A 19451-nucleotide genomic window follows, 5' to 3' on the forward strand; every position below is an offset into this window, starting at 1 on the left:
AAGAAATTACAGGAACAGACTCAGGAGGCAAATTAACAGATCACAGTTCAGACAGTCATTCAAGGCAGCCAAGCAAAGTAAACTGCAGGGAAGAAGAGGAGAGAGAGAGAGTGAGAGACAGTTTGTCAGACAGAGTAAAAGCTGCTAGATGTGGTGAGCTACAGAAACCTTTAATCAATGCACCTTTACACTATAGGATATCTAGATAGCCATATCTACTGACTACTGCGAGGACAGCATATACTTACCATGAACCAAGAACAGAGAGGAAAGTCTAGAGCACGGGTGTCAAACACAAGGCCCGCAGGCCAAATCCGGCCCGCCAGACCTCGTCATGTGGCCCGCACAGCCGCCGCCACCCACACCTGGCGCCGATTACATTACTGCGGGAAGCCATCACAGTGTGAGTGTCACATCACATTCAGTGACACTCACATGACGACTCGAGACTGAGAGACATACCTAACAACGTGAGGACGCCGGGTGACACAGTCACTCCGCCGCGGCACTCGCTGGGAGGAGGAGGGAGGCAGGACAGTGGACACAGACTTGTTAGTGTCACTGTGTGACGTGCCCGACTCCTCCCCGGCTCCTCCTGCGGGCAGCGGCTACGGTGCTGCCATGTGTGACACACGCCCGCCTGACAGCAGTGCCAGTGACACCGTGACGTGCATGCTGCTGCGGCTGCCTGTCGGACTTGGACGCCGGCCCGGCGGTGAGCTGCCTCCTGCCTGTGGTGCCGCGCTGCACAGCAGTGGCATCAGTTGGTTCAGTATATTTACTGTAAGTTCGGCAGTGGGGTGGGCACAGTTGTGTTGTCTCTTGTTGTCCAGACCAGTCTGTCCAGTCCAGAGTCCGTGGCCGGGCAGGCAGCACACAGCCGCAGCCTGAGCCCACAAATCTGCAGTGCGGCTGCTTGTGTCCAGGGTCATTATCATTATCTGTCCCACTGTCACCACCAGTCCAGAACTCTAGCGAGAGTTCTGCCAACCCAGAGGCCCAGGTCACCTGCTGGGCGATCTGACGTCACGTCACTGTGCCCTGTCCCAGGCCCCCAGCCAATCTCCCTGCTAGTTATTACTTACATTATTACAAAAAACAGTAATAATTGAATGCAGTGACAATAATTTATGATAAAAAAGAGTGGACACATAGTCCTACAGATACAACCAGCCCTTTGAGGGTGACCAAACTGCTGATGCGGCCCCCGATGAATTTGAGTTTGACACCCCTGGTCTAGAGTGTTGTCAGACTATATTGTGGCTTAACTCAACAAGAAAGTTTTACTAATGCTATAGAAAAAAAAACCTAGAGCTGGGCTTGCTGACAAGTCTTTTAAATAACTGCAAGTATAATTCCACTTGGCAACAATTTACCTAAAACTTTCTGTAGTGGTTACAGCCAGGATCATCCAAGGACAGTATAGACAGTTTCTTTCTACAAAGGAAAAGTGAATCTATTTAGGACAGAAACTTTAACACATTGTGTAGACAGCTTTCAGCCTAGACCTTCTGCAGTACTTTTATTACCTAGTGGAATTCAGCACAAGGATTATTTCTAAGGTAGTTCATACCTGTATACTTACCTCCTACATAACTTAAGGGCCCCAATGCTCGCCAACGGTATATTGTTGCAATTTTATGTAATGCCTATTGAAATGTATTTTTCTTAACTTCTGGCCAGTGTGTACCCTAGGGAAGGTAATGGTAATTTTTGTATGTACATGCAATGACCTATGTATAGGAAATATGAGGAATATATAAAGTTATTCATTGTATTCTGCTTATTCTGTGAGGTTATTATATTCTGCTTGTTCTGCATAGTTATTAATTGTATTCTATATATTCTGCAAGGTTATTTATTGTATTCTGCTTGTTCCGTAAAGTTATGCATTATATTCTAGTTACCCTGTAAAGTTTATATTTACCATTTAAAGAAAAGTAATAGGCCCCATACATCAGCAATCACAATTTATGGATTTTCAGATATAGGGATATTTTGGCCAGATAAATGGATTTTACAATCTATCTGACTTTGCCCACACATTACAGATTTATTTCAGTGATCGGCAGATTTTTCCATCTAAAGATTGCATCTTCATATCTGGATATTGCCCCAATCAATTGTCATTTCAGCTGTTCTTAATGTAAATAGATGAAGAAGATGAATTGGGAATGCCCACACATATAAAAAAGATCTGCAGATAATACCAGATTATTAAACATGTTTAAAAACCTGATTAAGCAATCGATTGGCGATTTTGATTGGGATTGCCAAAAGGGGGAGCCCACACATCTAAAATTAATTGTGGCAATCATCTCCATATCTGAAAATTGTCACAATCAATTGCTGATGTATGGGGCCCTTAAACCTACCTTTTTTATACAAACACGGTTGTCTTCCTCTTTATCTGAGAACCCTAGAAGGTATAAATAATCGGTTAATTAGTAACCCTATCCTGATGTTACAAAAGGTGGTTACAATTATTTACTGTACTCATGACTGTTATTCGCAGACAGATACTAATCAGATTATTCAATTTGTGGATGACACAATTGTGGGGGGCCTTATTTCAGATGGCGAGGAAAGGGCATATCGAGAGGAGGCGGATAGGTTAGTTAAATGGAGTGATGCTAATAATCTAGTTTTAAATTTGGCCAAAATTTAGGAGATTATTATTTTACACGACTAAGTAACATACTGTAGAACTGTTACCTCTAAACATTAACGAGCCGGTAGTAGAAAGTAAAAAGTGTTATAGATTTAAATTGTTAGGCATAAAAATTTTGGATGACCTGACATGGTCTTCTAATAACACAGCTATTGCTAGGAAGGCACAGCAGCAATTATTTTTCTTAGGGAACCGTGAGCAGCATATTTTACATGGAGAAATTTTAATAGATTTAAAAACGTGTAATAAAGTATTTTCACGTATTGTTGTCTGGTATAGAAATAGTATGAAGGGTGATCATAAGCAATTGGATCGGGTGGTACATACCACCGTTGGTATTATAGGGAGTGCACTGGCGTCCATTGAGGACATTTTTATTAGCAACTGTCGTAAGAAAATTAACAGTATTGTCCTAGATTGATATCATCCTTACCATAACATCTTTTTTTCCCTTTCTTCCGTCAAACAGACGGTTTAGGTGTATTAAGGCAAGGACACCTCAATTGAAAAAACTGTTTTTTTCCATCTGTAGTTGTTGATTTCAATCAAAATTGTTAACTTATTATTACTTTGTGACCTGGGATATAATTTTGTTTTTTTTATGATGACAACAAAGAATATCTTATATTATAAGGTCCAATTAGAGTATCATTTATTAAATACTGGTTTTGGTACTTCTACAAGCTTTTGGGGTTAGTGGTTTACTTGAAAGATCAAGGAGACATATGCTAAAAAGAAAAATATACTTTATATTCACTCATTTCTAGATAAGGTCATATATTTTGTAATCTCACACTGTTCCCCAATGGTGGTATCCTTCTTTCACGTACTTAGAAAAGGGTAAAAAGTTGAGTATATCATGAGTACCATTTCACAAATGAGCATGCATCACCAAATTCAGTGTACAGATTAGTCCTCATGTCCAGATCATTACTGCACCATACAGCACAAGATGCATGGCTTAACTTAGACACTCTGTCATAGGCAGTGATTCCTGGGCATTCATACTTTTTTAGAAAATTTTGCATATTATTTACATCTTATGGGAACAGGCAGAGTCTACATCAGCCAGAACCCAAAGAAAGAAAAAAAATTTCAATCAACAAGCAAAAGGGCCCACTCCAGAGTTTTTTCTTAAAAACTGATACTTTGAGTGGTTGTCAAGCTCTTGTGGGCAACATACGGTTAAGCAGCAAAATTACTTTAATACCGATGCACCAATGTGTGAATGTAAGAAGTATCTTGAAAAAAAAATGGTCGGACTTTAGGGAACTCACTAATAGTCAGTGAACACTGTGAATACTGAAGGCAGCAGACACTTGTCAGACCTCTATTAAGGTGTCAAAAGACACCATTCAGCTCTCTAGCATAGTTGTCACCTCTTGGATCTATGGCAAAGCGAGCTTCTCTCAGACGACCAGCAAAGTGCCGTGTACTCACTGAACTTGTATACAGAAATCCCTCACTAGGGTCAGCAGACAGACTTACAGGTATGCCCCTTTCAGGCCGCAAATGCCGGGTCAAACCTCGTATTAGGACACAGGTCCGTCCGAGGAGCAACCTGGCGTTTGCATTCTGAAAGCTCAGAGTCTGATCTGGCTTATTGCATGGTCACTGACATCACACGGGGCAAGGCTAAATGGCAGCCACAGCGCTGCCTCCTCTATTCAGTGAATGGAGCCTTGGTTACCTGTTCACACTGCACCTTGAACTGGGACAGAGTCGTATTCAACCCTGGTCATGACCAGGGTTGAACTCCTGGGTTGCTTGACCCAAGGTAGCCCTTTCACACCGCACCTCGTCCAAGATACTAACCCGGGTTGAGAGTGCAGTCTGAAAGGGGTATTACAGGACTGTTCACTTTTTAACTGGTAAAAACAATCACGAGAAGATCCTCAATAGTCCAGGGAGCTGAGTCCAGGTACAGCCCCTACAGCTGAACCCAAACCTAAAGATGGCGTTAGATACAAGGCAGGAATGCTTTGCAATCCACAGCTTGGATAAGATCTTTTGTATCACATCTTTAAATATGTTAGTAGTAATGGTATATTTTTTAATTAGTATTTAACTAGTTGCAATTAATGACTGGTCTTTAAGGATTATAATATGATATCTGAAAGTTTTTAAATGGAAATGATATGTTTTGGTGTGTTTGTTATTTCTCTACCTAAATGATTGCAAAAGAACATAAAGGCATTTTCACTGAATTATTGACCATTCATTTCTACCAGGCACCAGCTGGTTGTTATGGATAACTTAAACCAAACGTCTCCAGACAGATTTATTCTACTTGGGTTATCTGATGTCCCTTACATCCAGGTTATCTGTTTCCTCATGTTCTTGTTGATGTATATTGCCACGCTATCAGGGAATCTTCTAATGATCATTACAGTAAGGATCAGCCCAAAACTACACAGTCCCATGTACTTCTTCCTGAGTAACCTCTCTATGATAGATTTAGGCTTCTCCTCTTCCACCGTTCCCTTAATCCTAAGAAATACCCTAGCCAAGGACAGGAGTATATCTTTATTAGAATGTGCAACCCAGATGTATTTCTCTTTAGCATTAGGAGCAACAGAATGTATAATACTGGCGGTCATGGCCTATGATAGATTTGCTGCCATCTGTAAGCCGTTGTACTACAACATCATCATGAACAAGAAATTTTGCTTATGTTTAGCTGCTGGATCATGGAGTGTGGGCTTCATAGTCTCCTTCATTCATGTAGCCCTCACATTCCAACTGCCATTCTGCAGATCCCATCATGTCAACCACTACTTCTGTGAGGTGCCTCCATTCCTACGATTGTCCTGCAGAAATACTCTGCTCAATGAGATAGCAATGTATATATCGGTAGTGATTATCGCTGTGAGTTCTTTTTTGTTGACTCTCATTTCCTATGTCCATATTATCTCCTCCATTTTGAAGATCCGCTACTCCCAAGGGAGGTATAAAGCTTTCTCCACCTGTGCTTCCCACCTCAATGTTGTCACCCTCTTCTATGGGACATCTATAGTTCTATATCTACGACTCCAATCCCGTGACTCTCATGAAACAGACAAGATTGTGTCTATTCTCTATACAGCAGTGACTCCATTGTTGAACCCCTTCATATACAGTGTGAGAAATAAGGACGTGAAAGAGACAATAATCAACCATCTGAGAATGAATCAAAAGCTCTAAAGCTGGTTTCTGAGATGATCTCCATATTTAGTTCTGGTTCTGATGTCATGCTGGTAAATACTACAAAAAGCATAACCTAATCTATAAAAAAACAGCCGCTGGACTTACAAATAGAAGTTCATTATCCTTATAATATGGAAATAGGCGACATGCACTCTCCAGAATAGTAATAGCTCGCAGACTGATAGGTGTAGGACTAGATGTTCCTACATGGAGAGATACTGTAGACCAGCCACATGTTGCAGACTCCTAGAAATTCTATGCTGATAACTACCAAGGTTCTATCAGACCTAAATTTGAAAGAGAACACGGAAGGGGATTATCAGTAATATGAGAATTATTTGCTTCTATTTCAAATTTTAGGAATTTAAAATACAATTAAAAAAATCCCATATTTCCAGTTTGTGCGCCATTCATTCAATACAGCAAATATGTTACAGTCTATAAAGTGTATGTAATAATTAAAATTGTAAATGTTGTCTTCTATTTGTTGTGTTGTCTTATTTTGAAATTGAAATCTGATTTTACTTTTAGTTGCAAATATTATAACAAGAACTTCAGAGGAATATGTAGAGCAAGATACTGGGTTATCAACAGTAATAATAATAATAATTGTATTTATATAGCGCTCTTTTTCGAATAGGACTCAAGGTGCTTAACAGAGAGAATGAATGTAATGTAATACAGTACAGGAACAATTAAGTACAGAAAAGCTTTTCATAAACAATACTAAAAGGAATTACGGAAATGCTTCAGTCAACAGGAAAGTCTTGAGTCTGGTTTTGAAAGATTCTAAAGTGGGGATCTCTCGAACTGTGCGGAGAAGTTAGTACCAAAGAGTCAGAGACAAATAGCTAAAGTCGCTCGACCCCCAGATAAATTACGGGAAATTCTGGGTACTGCTAAAATTCCTTCATCTACAGATAGCAGTAATCAGGTGGGACAGTATAAAATAATAAGCTGCTTTAGGTACCTTGGGCCTTGGTCATGTAGGGCTTTAAAACTCAGAAAATTAATTGTGATGGGCAGACAGTGAAGGGAGTAGATCAGTGGTAGCCAACCCTAGCCCTCGAGAGCTACCAACAGATTACATTTTCCAGACAACCTAGCTGCTGCACAGCTGCACTCATTAATCACTGACACATTTTAAAAGATCCACAGATGGAGCTAATTAGCTCACTTGTAATTCTGTGAGGAGACCTGCAAAACATACACTGTTGTTAGCTCTCGAGGACTAGGGTTGGCTACCCCAGGAGTAGATAATGGGAGTTATGTGGCTAGAATAGGGTTGGTTGGTTAACAGCCAGGCAGCTGTGTTTAGTACCAGCTGTAATTGGTGGAATTTTGTTGCTGCAAGGTAGAGGGCATTGCAGTAATCCAATTGAGATGATACAAATGCATGTATGACTTTTGGCAAATCTTCAGAGGGGATTAAGTATTTTATTCTGGCTATGTTTCTCAGATGAAAGCATACGGGATTTCATTGTGGATATATGATATTTAAGTGTCAAGCCACTATCCAGCACCATGCCAACATCAACATAAATTAAAAAAAAACTTCAGAAGCAAACATTTTGTATTGGGGAACCTTAGACATTCTCACATGGTCAGAAGGTACCACAATTCACAATGGGAGAGGGTTGAAGACAGGGTTCCGAGACCATTGGGTAAAATTATGAATTTTAAACAATTTAAATGAAACTAAATGATTTAGCCCAGTAACTAAAGTGTTTACTGATTTGGTATAAAATCATTTGAACCTTTACACCACAAAATAACATGATGACCCAGAGTTGAGAAGTCAATTTCAATAGAGACCAAAGATTAGCAAGAAAATTTAGAAATGGCAGTAGGTTGCCAGTGACTAATATTAATGTAAAGTGATAGATTATGCAGTATCCAATTGATTAGTCAACAGCTATTAGCTAACTATATAGACACCACAATGGTGTTTTTAAAACGTTGAAATTGATCAAACTGTTCACAGGAGCCAGGTCATTTCCCCCAAATTGTTGACAGGTTTTCAGTGTTGACATTGTGAGAATGCTGATGGTTAAGAACTAGAGGGTGGGCCAAGTTTAGGGACAGGAGAAGAAATACACCGCAGAATGTCAATCCTTTGTAAACAGGTTAAAACTCACAAACAGATGTATTTACCAAGAATTGTTAGAATAAGTATGGTTTCTGAACAACAAAATTGTCCCTAATTAGAGACGGAGGCAGACAGCCTCCCTACTGAAACACCCTATGGCTGTGACACTAATCCATTAATGTGTGTATTAATGTGTATCATCAATGTACCATTGGTCACACAATGAAAACTTGAACCAGTCCTACAGAGAAATAGTTTCTACTCTGCAAAATGGCCTCCAGTGTCAGCAGTTCTGAATTTTTGGTTGCAACCACTGTCTGCATCACGCCCACGACATGCCTATGTGTGGCTATTCAACCCAATGTTACTTCCAAGAAAACCCATTGAAAATCCATCTCTCTGCATTTAAACTCAATATGTGGTAACCGTCATGATGCTTATATCAGAATAAATTAGTTCTTCTATGAGCCTTAGGGTGCATACACACTGTACAATTTTTTTGACCAATTTGGTTGAAAGACATTTCCATTGAACCCAGTGTCCTGGACTAAAGATGTTGACTAAAGATATTGACGACAGGCGAAAGAAGAAAGATCTAGCTACAGTTTATCGGCTCTTTTTCAAAGATATTCAAATTGAGCTGCATGCACAGTTGACGAACAATCTTGATGAACAACTGGCGGGTATGCGCATCATCATTCATCGTTTGTTTGTTGACAATATCTTTTGTCAACATCTTTCGTCCAGGACACTGGAAACGTCTTTCAACCAAATTGGTCAAAAAAATTGTACAGTGTGTATGCACCTTAAGTATTAAATCTATATTATTGCATTACATATGGTTATGATTGAAGCAGCAATCAAAATTGTATTTTTAGAGTCTCAGTGAAGCTTACAACTTTTTCATTATATTTTGTTTATTTTTAAACTTAGATAATTTGTTTCAAGAAATCAGTTTAAAATCAGAGTATAATTGCAACTTTATCCAGTTAAAAGAATACTGCCATCTTCCTGTACTCCAGGAAGCCTTCATGCACTATCCCAAGATGACCACAAGATCTCAAATGAGCATGCGTGGAACCATTTTGAGACTGTGTAGCGTGACTCTTGCTTAACTCTAGAAGAGACATGTTAATACTTGTATACTGTATAAAGCGGTTCTAGCATCCATGCACTGCTGTTTGCATTATACACTCACTGGCTGATTAAACCCATTCTGCTCAAGATGTTCTCCATCACCAGTGTGCATGTAACAGTGAGTACAGCTGTAAATCGCTATCTAGAAATAATTCAACACCACTGATGACCACACCTGCACACGCAACATTTACACCATCTCCTCAGCCTTTTGGCTAAGATCAAGTGTAGTATCTGTTCTTATCAGTGGGTATGGACTGGTCTCTGGCAGAGAATAGAGAAAGGCTGGACTGAGTAGCTGCTCTGATGGGCGGAGGGTGTGGGACCCCTCTTTTTTGCCTGGGAGTGGCGAAAAGTCTGGCTGAGTACCTTCACCTCTGCCTTTGGTAGGAGGTGTTGTTTCCATAAATCCACTGGTAAGAGGGATGGGAGAAACACTGGGCCTAGTAGTTTGGCTCTCTTGATGGGGTTCGTAGCCCCCGAAGGATGAGACAGCGAAAGGCTCAGTCTAGTATCCATTCCCAAGGAGCGGAGAAAGGCTGGGACTGAGTAGATGGCTCCTGTTCCAGAGGTTCGTAGCCTCTGATGGGGAGACCGCGAAAGGCCCAGCTTTGTACTTTAACCTTGGGATCGGAGAAACACTGAGACTGAGTAGATTGCTCCTCCGAGGGGGTCGCAGCCCCTAAGGGAGTCAGTCGAAAAGCCCAGTGGAGTACCCATTCCCATGCCAGGGGCTGGAAAATGCCCTACGATGGGAAGAGAGAAACCTTGGTCGGACGCTGATCGGCCGGTTGCTTGGAGTCCGAGGCTGCACTGTGCCCCCGGGGAAACTCGGGGGTGCCGAACATGCACGGGTGATCCCAAAATCACCATGCACTAGTATGGCACTTGCACTGCGCACTTCCCCTTCAGGTAGCGCTTCACGTTCTTACCCCGTCCTTTTGGATGGGGTAGGACAATTTTTCACACCCCCACCCTGGCCTTCTGGCTAGAGTATCTTTATTATTTATTTCTCTTCCCCTTCTCACGTTTGTCACTTTTCACGTTCCTTGTTTTTTGTAGTTTTGTCACGTTTTTTTGGGTAGTGTGGTCGACCCTTTCGGGCCTTCCATTTCCCCAATGTGCCGAAGCTCTCGCCTTTTGGGGAGAGCTTCGTGCCCCCTGAGGACGACCCCGAGCCGCAAGGCGGAGGAAAGTCTACTGAGGGTCTCTCCAAACCTTCGGGTGCGGAGGACCCACCGTCCTAACCCTTCCGGGGGTTGAGGAATGAGGGTCTCTCTAAGCTTCGGCGAAGAGGACCCACCGTTCCCTATTTTCCCCTCTTCGGCCTTATGGTTGAGAGGGGTTAGGGGGAAAACGGGGCCCTGTCTCCTTCGGGAGACGGACCCACTTCGATCGCACGGCCCCCATTGCACGTGTTTAGGTACAGCACTGGTGGTAGGGAGCACACCTCGGGCTCCTTAGTTTTTTCAAACTCATTTACACCATCTCCTGTGTCAAATATTTAACTCTTACAACCATGTATACATTCTTTGAAGTTTCAGCATCTTTCTGAATTTTTGTAGTTTTCTTATTCAACACAACTTGTTCATCTTTATTACCGATGATCAGACTCATGTTATGTTCTGTTTTTGTTTTTTTGGTACTTGTGACTTATCTGGGCGCCCGATGTTGTAATTGTATGCCAGTACCCTAAGCATGCGATTTGATGCTATTTGACGCGATTTCCCTTGAAATTCCCTTGAAGAGAAAATCGCGTTGCATTGTATGCTATTGTATTGCATGCAATGCGATTTGATGCGATTTTAATATGTACAGGCACCCAGATGCCTGTTTCATATGTGAAATGGCTCCCCAGACCCCATTTTTAATTGTATACCCACCCTGATGGCTAAATGACCCCCATTGTTAAAGCCACTCCACTATTAACACCAACCCGAAGCGTGGCGAGCGCAGCGAGCCCGCGAGGTGCGGCGGTACGCGTCCTCCGACCTTTTCATACGCCCACTATCCACGTCGGCATGGAGTTGATTTGGTACTCTTTACCTAGAACGGCGCCCACGATTGAAATCGCGGGCGTCGGGGGTAAAAATCGCGGTGATCGCGGGCATCGCGGGTAAATCGGGATGGCCGCGATGCCCGCGATGACCGCGATTTTCCCATAGGGAACAATGTTAAAACGGCAGATTGACCGCGATTTTACTGTTAAATGCCTCAATGGACCCCATTTGGGTCCAAATAGGCCAAATTAACCCTTAAATGTCCCCCCAAATTTTTAACGCCAACACACGATCAACGCCAACCCGAAGCGTGGCGAGCGCAGCGAGCCCGCGAGGGGCGGCGGTACGCGTCCTCCGACCTTTACATGCCATACTATCCACTACGGCGTGGTGTGAGAATATAATAGTGTGGCGAGCGCAGCGAGCCACCGAGCCCGAAGCGTGGCGAGGGGACGCGGATACATTCACAGGTAGACGCGTCCCCTCGCGGGCTTCACAGGTGTCCGCGTCGCCACGGACACCTGTGAAGCCCGCGAGGGGACGCGCATAACTGTGAAGGTATCCGCTCGGTGGCTCGCTGCGCTCGCCACACTATTATATTCTCACACCACGCCGTAGTGGATAGTAGGGCATGAAAAGGTCGGAGGACGCGTACCGCTGCGCTCGCCACGCTTCGGGTTGGCGTGGATCGTGGGGTGGCGTTAAAAATTTGGGGGGACATTTAAGGGTTAATGGGCTCTGTGGCCCATTTAACATTGATTCCTATGGCCAAATCGGGTGGATTGAGGCATTTAACAGTAAAATCGGGTCCATCGCGCCTTTTAACATTGATTCCTATGGGAAATCGGGAGCATCGCGTCGCGGGCATCGCGGGTACATTTATGGCCGGCCGCGACGCGACCGACAAGATTTCCATGTTTAACATTGGTTTCAATGGGAAATCGCGGGCATCGCGTCGGTCGCGTCGCGGCCACACATAAATGTACCCGCGATGCCCGCGACGGGCACCGTACTAGGTAAAGAGTACCGTTGATTTTATATAGTGTGGCGAGCGCAGCGAGCCCCGCGAGGGGATGTGGATACCTTCACAGCTATACGCGTCCCCTCGCGGGCTTCACAGGTATCCGCGTCCGCTCGCCACTCTTCGGGCTCGGTGGCTCGCTGCGCTCGCCACACTATATAAAATCAACTCCACGCCGACGTGGATAGTGGGGGTATGAAAAGGTCGGAGGAAGCGTACCGCCGCCGCTCGCCACGCTTCGGGTTGGTGTTGATAGTGGGGTGGCGTTAACAATGGGGGGCATTTAGCCATCAGGGTGGGTATACAATTAAAAATGGGGTCTGGGTGCCTTCACATATTAAAATCGCGGCAAATCGCATCGCATGCAATCTGATTGTATGCAATGCGATTTGACACGATTTTTAGGTGCGATGAAGAAAATCGGGAGCCCAGATAAGTCACAAGTACCGTTGTTTTGTTAGCGCTTCATTTTGTTGATAGCTGGTTTCCTGTATACAGTATAAACCTGTGTGAACCTGTATGGATTTATCATGGTCCCAGCGCAGCACGATATATTACACAAGGAAGATCTCTGTGTACTTGTGACTTATCTGGGTGCCCGATTTTCTTCATCGCACCTAAAAATCGCGTCAAATCGCATCGCATACAATCAAATTGCAGGCGATACGATTTAACGCGATTTGACGCGTGAAGCACCCAGATGCCTGTTTTATATGTGAAATGGCCCCCCAGACCCCATTTTTAATTGTATACCCACCCTGATGGCTAAATGCCCCCCATTGTTAACGCCACCCCACTATCAACGCCAACCCGAAGCGTGGCGAGCGCAGTGAGCCCACGAGGGGCGGCGGTACGTGTCCTCCGACCTTTTCATACCCCCACTATCCACGTCGGCGTGGAGTTGACTTTATATAGTGTGGCGAGCGCAGCGAGCCACCGAGCCCGAAGCGTGGCGAGCGGACGTGGATACCTTCACAGCTATACGCGTCCCCTCGCGGGCTTCACAGGTATCCGCGTCCCCTTCAGTAACAAACTGAAGTTTGTTATGGATTTTATATAGCTCCTTGGTGTGTCTATGTGACTCCTGCTTTAGCTCTGTGACTGCTGTAAAATTTTCTCCCACTCTGTGTTCATTAACCAGCATTCGCTGGTTTAACTGAGCTATCTGGCATGAGATGTCTGCTGTTTGCTCTTTTAGCAGAGGTACCATAGCCACCCTTATGACCTGAATCATGTCCCTATATGTAACCGGGTCAGATGGGGCTGGGAGCGTTTTGTTAATGTGCTCCATTGTAGCTGAGGAAGGGGTGGGGAACAAGTCGTGCTGGGCATGGGGGTAAGGTATTGATCCATGCAGCGGATCGTTACCTGAATGCCCCTGGATGGTGTAGACGATGTTGGGAGGCGTAAAAACGCAGTGATTTAAAGATTTGGGCGGCCTGTGTACGGAGCAGCTCTGCCTAGTGGCCTCCCATAAGGCTGGCGGAACCCGGAATACTATGTTCTGCTTTTATTACAATCTCTTTCAATATTTCACATTCTTCATAGAAATATTTTAGTATTTTAATAAATGTACATGTTGATAAATCTTAAAGTATAAAAGATCACAATTTTCTGAAACTGTATAAACACAAATGTAATAAAAACAGTTATAATTCATTCCACTGAAACTCTACAATTAAAACTTTACAGAATATTTTGTAAATACATAATTAATCCTTGGAGGATATAAAGTCATTACAAATGCCTGGAGAACTGAGATTCACCTGGGAAATACAGTCTCAGTTGTCTATCCTTGAGAACAAAACATTATAAACACCTACAGTATAGTATAATATATAAGAGAATCAATGAATGAAACATTCAAGTTTGCTGTAGGATCCCAGAAATCAACCAACAAAAATAGATGCAGATTGCTATAATGTTTGCTTGATGTTACAGAATCAAATTACGTTTTTTAATTGTAAAATAAAATTCTTAAACAAAATAAACCAAGCCACCAGTTATAGCCTTCTGAAGACCATTTACACTTAAGGTAAGTACTTTGGAAAAATAAGTGAATTCATATTATGATAATCCAGACAAAAGCAGAAAATACGAAAAATGAATCTGATCTTAAAATCAATATACTCTACTTAAAAATTGGTTTACAACAAAGACCGATAGCACTGTATTGTTTTGATAATTCCAAATCCATATTTAAAGAGAACAATTTGTATGTTAATACAGACTGAATACTATTTAGACACTTGTCATACAGCCCAAGCCAATACCATACATTTTAGCTCTGAATAAAAAAAAATGCCTTCAGAAAATTCTACCCTGAGTGCAAAAAAAGTCTCTTCTTTAATACATTTACCTAAAACATTTTGAAACAAAATCTACAGTAATTGTAATATTCTTCAGTTCTACTATAAAACTAAGTCAGGTCATACATTAGTCACACAGCCATACAATATAACATGTTAAAGAAAACCTCAGACTTGCCAATTCAGATCATATTTGGGTCAGGAACAGAGATTCAAAATTGTCCAACGTGTTGGATTTTGCCGATCATCAAAGAAATGGAATCAAGAATAAGACTTTTTTAAGGTTTTTTTAATTCTACATAGACAATGTGACTTTAAAAGGAAAAATAATCATTTTAAACAGTCAACACTGGAGAAAACTGGAGTATGACAGCATTAGTACTGCCTACCTTGTTCGTATATCTCCGATCAAAAGTTACCATTAGTATATACAGCTGCACTTTTGTACAATGCCCACATGTACCCTTTGGTACGTATAAAAAATAATAATTTTAAAAAATCAACACTGGAGAAAACTGGAGTATGACATTATTAGTACTGCCTACCTTGTTCATATATCTCCGATCAAAAGTTACCATTAATATATACAGCTGCACTTTTGCATAATCGGTTTCTTATCTTCTGACATCTCCACCATCATCATGGGTAATTTCAATATCGCTATTGACAGCCCACTTTCTCCTCATACCTCCAAACTCATCTCTCTAACCTCTTCTCCTGGCCTCCCCCAATGGTCTGACTCCTCTACTCACAAGGAGGGACAATGCCTTGATCTTGTATCCACTAGGCTATGCTCTGTTTCTGAATTCACTAATGCCCCATTCCCTCTCTCGGATCACAACCTTATCACCTTCTCAACCTTCTCCAAACTCTATAATACCTAAATCATGCAAGCGTCCTCTAACCCACAGAAATACTAATGCTATTGATTTTCAACAACTTTCTACATCTCTGCAACAACTTCTCTCACCCATTTCTTCACTTGCCTGTCATGAGACAGCTGTAACCCACCTGAACCAGACTCTACAAACTGCCCTTGATGAAGCTGCTCCTCACAATCCACGTAGGCTTAGATGCCAAACGTGGCACTCTAAATTAACAAGACTCCTGCAAAAACTATCACGTAGATTTGAACACCAGTGGCGTAAATCTCAAAATCCAAGTGACTGTCACATTTAAGACTACCTACCACTCCTATTGTAATGCTCTGGACTCTACTAAACAAACTTATTTTCAATCTCTTATCTCTTCTTATGCCAATAACCCCAAGCGACTTTTTAATACATTTAAATACATTCTTTACCCTCCTTCACCCTCCCCACCTGCCAATAACAGTTCGCAAGAGCTTGCTTCCTTCTTCAAGGAAAAGATTGCTAAAATCCAAGATGAAATGGCTTGCTCTTCCTCAGCCAGTGACTTACTTCCTTCCTTTTCTGAGCCCTTTGCCACTTTCTTCTCATTTGACCCCACAATTGAGGATGAAGTATTCATACTCTTCTCATCTTCCTACTCCACTAACTCTCCTCTTGATCCTATACCCTTACAAGTCATTAAAGCTCTGTCTCCTGTGCTTATTCCAAGCTTAACTAAAATCTGTAACCTCTTTCTTTCTACTGGTATCTTTCCTTCTTTGTTCAAACATGCACTTATTACTCCCATTCTAAAAAAACACAATTCTGATCCAAACTGTCTCTCTAACTACCGTCCTATCTCACAGCTCCCATGCCTCTCCAAGCTAGTTGAGAGACTTGCCAACACTCGCCTTACACACTTTCTTAACTCCTACAACCTATTGGACCCACTTCAGTCAGGCTTTCGCTGTCCACACTCCATTAAAACAGCACTGACTAAAGTAGTCAATGATCTGTCCACGGCCATTTTTCACTTCCTATTCGTCTAGGTCTCTCTGCTGCCTTTGACACTGTCGACCACTCTCTTCTCATACAAACACTACAATCCCTAGGTCTTCAGAACACAGCCCTTTCCTGGTTCTCTTCCTACCTACTGCATCTAATCGCTCTTTCAGTGTTCGCTTCTCTGATTCTACCTCCTCCTCACTACCTCTGTCCGTTGGAGTACCCCAAGGTTCAGTCTTAGGTCTTCTGCTTTTCTCCATCTATACCTCCTCAATTGGCAAACTAATAAACTCTTTTGGATTTCAGTATCACCTGTACGCTGATAATACTCAAATCTATCTATCTATCCTCCCCGGAATTGTCACCATCAGTATTGCTCCGTGTCTCCATTTCATCTTGGATGTCATCTCGCCACTGCAACTGATGCTGAATCAGGCCCATATCACTGTAGAATTAAATATGAATTAACTGAATATTTCCAAAACAGAATTAATTCTTTTCCCACCAGCCAAGAGTATTTACCAACCTGATATCTCTATCACTGTTGAGAACACAAGTCATCCTCGACTGAACTGTCCTTCATTCCTCACATTCAATCTGTCTCTAAATCGTGTTACATACATCTAAAAAATATATCCAAAATTCATCCATACCTTAACACAAGACACTGCAAAATTTCTAATCCATGCACTCATTACAGATAGAGCCCGTGTCATCCTGGCAGGGGCTGGCGAAATTATCGCCAGCCCCCGCCAGCGGGCTTGCACACTCCGTGGCAATGGAGCTTCCCCTGGGTCCCCACTGCCTCCTCCGCCGGTCCCCCTCGACACCCCCGCTAACCCTGCCCATCTCCCTGACAGGGAGACGGGCAGGGATGCACTGTGCCACCGTTGAAGACTGGGACAAGTTTTAATGGAGTCCCTCTCCGCCGGCGCTGGCCAGAGGGGAGGTGCTGGCGGGCGCCGGCACTGAACGAGAGGGGTTACATCTGCATATCACACATTGATTATTACAATGGCCTCCTTACCGGTCTTCCTAAGAATAGACTCTCACCACTACAATCCATTTCGAATGCAGCTGCAAGGCTGATCTTCCTATCTACATGTTCATCGTCTGCTGATCCGCTCTGCCAGTCGCTCCATTAGTTGCCTATATACAGTATTACCGCATTCAATATAAAATACTTCTACTTACATACAAAGCCATCACTCTTATATCTCTTTGCTTATCTCAAAATATATCCCCACCCCACCTCTCTGCTCTGCACAAGATCTGCATCTCTCATCCACACTCATTACTCGCTCCCACTTACACTTGCAGGATTTTTGTTGGGCAGCACCCACCTTATGAAATACCCTTCCACGCACACAAATACTCTCCACTAGCGTCCAAAATGTCAAGCGTTCCCTGAAAACTCACCTCTTCAGGCTAGGTTATCATATTAAGGACCCCAACACAACCTCCAGTAGCATTCATATCTAATTGCGTCCCATCAGGACCATCTAGTAATCTGATGGGACTGTTGTGCTATGGAATTCTATCCTTATGTATCCCTCCTATTATCCCTATAGATTGTCAGCTTGCGAGCAGGGCCCTACTACCTCCATGTCGGTTGTATCTACTCAGTTTGTTTAATCACTGTCGTTTCCAATTGTAAAGCGCAACGGAATATGCTGCACTATATAAGAAACTGTAAATAAATAAATAAAGCCCACATGTACCCTTGGGTGCATATATATATATTTATATATATACAATGGTACAGACAGATAGTAGGCAGCGTCACTCCAGAGGTCTTTTTCAATGAAGAATTTCAATAGTGCAAAACAAGTCACATCACATAAGTCGACGTTTGAATGCACAATGGCATTTTTCTCAAGACAGGGTGTGACAAGGCAAACAAACAGCTGCGGTAAGCGGTGACAGAGGTTAAATACTTACAGTTCCATCTCTATAGTCAAAGAGAAAATTGTCAAGATGGAGGCACTGTAATGAGGTACACAAAGTCAGCTTGGAAAACCCGGAGTGGCACCAGAATTTGGTGCTTTAAGAACTTGAGACCCATGGCCTGTTACACGAGAGGTAGGAATAGTAACGATCTGTTGTACACACAGATATCACGGGCTTTGATGTACCCCAATCATCTGGTTCATCTAATTTTCTACAAAAAGCGCCTGGTTGCTACCGCTGCTTGAACTGCACCACCTGTAGGAATTTGGTGGTGTGTCGATCTTTTATACACCCCATCCATCAGTTTGACATTTCCATCAAGTTTTTTCTAACCTGTCTTACAACCCATGTAATCTCTTATTTTGCCCATGTAAATTGCACTATGTGGGCAAGACAATCTGCACCATACGCGAACGCATGGCCATGCATTGCTCCGCCATTAATACAGCTTTGCATAATAAAACAGCAGATCAACCAGTGGCGAGACACTACCTAGAAGCTGGTCATTCTGTCCGTGACATGCGATCCATCCTCATCGACCATGTACCACCACTTAGACGTGGGGGTGATCGGGATGGACTTCTGCTTAGGCTTGAATCCACCTACAAAAAGGGGGGGGGGGGGAATCAATTCTGAGAATATAGAGAATATAGAAAAAATGAACTTTTCTTAGAAAAAAATCCTATACAAAGAACCTTTTAGTGGCTTTGGACACTTATGCCTTTTAGGCTGGACACTAAAAGGTTCTTTGTATAGGAATTTTTTCTAAGAAAAGTTCATTTTTTCTATATTCTCTATATTCTCAGAATTGATTCCCCCCCCCCCCCCTTTTTGTAGGTGGATACAATGGAGCAGGGAGAGCAAAGTAATAAAGTTTTTTTGCTCTCTTGAACATTTTTTCAGTCTATGGGTAAATATACCCATGGGGTGACTTTTTATTGTCTTTGTAATGTCTTTGTATAGTGTATGTCTTTATTGAACTATGTTGTATATATGCAGCTGGGACCATGGTGAACCATATACCCATGCCCCCTTGCCATAGAATAACACCGTTTGACATTGTGATGTACATTTCTCATGATAACACAATCAGGAACCTGTAATATTATAATAGTTCCATTGTCTTCCATAATCATGTTATTGAAAGTTGTCAAAAGCACAATGTCCAAAGCTTTTTGAGGTACTTGTGAGTTATCTGGGCGTCCGATTTTTTGATTGTATGCCTTAAGTTA

The 19451-nt window shown here is 42.6% G+C and overlaps 1 protein-coding gene, 1 long non-coding RNA gene and 1 pseudogene across 2 annotated transcripts in view; 2 read left to right on the top strand and 1 right to left on the bottom strand.

Annotated features, from left to right (window-relative positions):
- Nucleotides 1–1360: 1360 nt before the first annotated feature.
- LOC146049631 (uncharacterized) overlaps nt 1361–19451 on the bottom strand; it is a 29426-nt gene continuing 11335 nt past the window's right edge. Inside the window, exons 3-4 of the long non-coding RNA XR_014466161.1 lie at nt 2376–2419; nt 1361–1437 (exon numbers count right to left, since the gene is read on the bottom strand). This is a non-coding gene — a long non-coding RNA (uncharacterized LOC146049631). The remainder of the gene's footprint in view (nt 1438–2375; nt 2420–19451) is intronic.
- LOC146050248 (olfactory receptor 5V1-like) lies at nt 4919–5854 on the top strand. Its single transcript, XM_083167177.1, has one exon. The coding sequence runs from the start codon at nt 4919–4921 to the stop codon at nt 5852–5854; it is 936 nt and encodes a 311-aa protein (XP_083023303.1).
- Nucleotides 9279–9414, top strand: LOC146050928 (U2 spliceosomal RNA; annotated as a pseudogene).

The sequence above is a fragment of the Crinia signifera genome, chromosome 12 (genome assembly GCF_055691185.1).
Source record: "Crinia signifera chromosome 12, ASM5569118v1, whole genome shotgun sequence".
Lineage (NCBI taxonomy): Eukaryota > Metazoa > Chordata > Amphibia > Anura > Myobatrachidae > Crinia > Crinia signifera.

Coding starts and splice junctions, on each gene's coding strand:
- LOC146050248 (XM_083167177.1), top strand. CDS start 4,919: ATGGATAACTTAAACCAAACGTCTCCAGACAGATTTATTCTACTTGGG.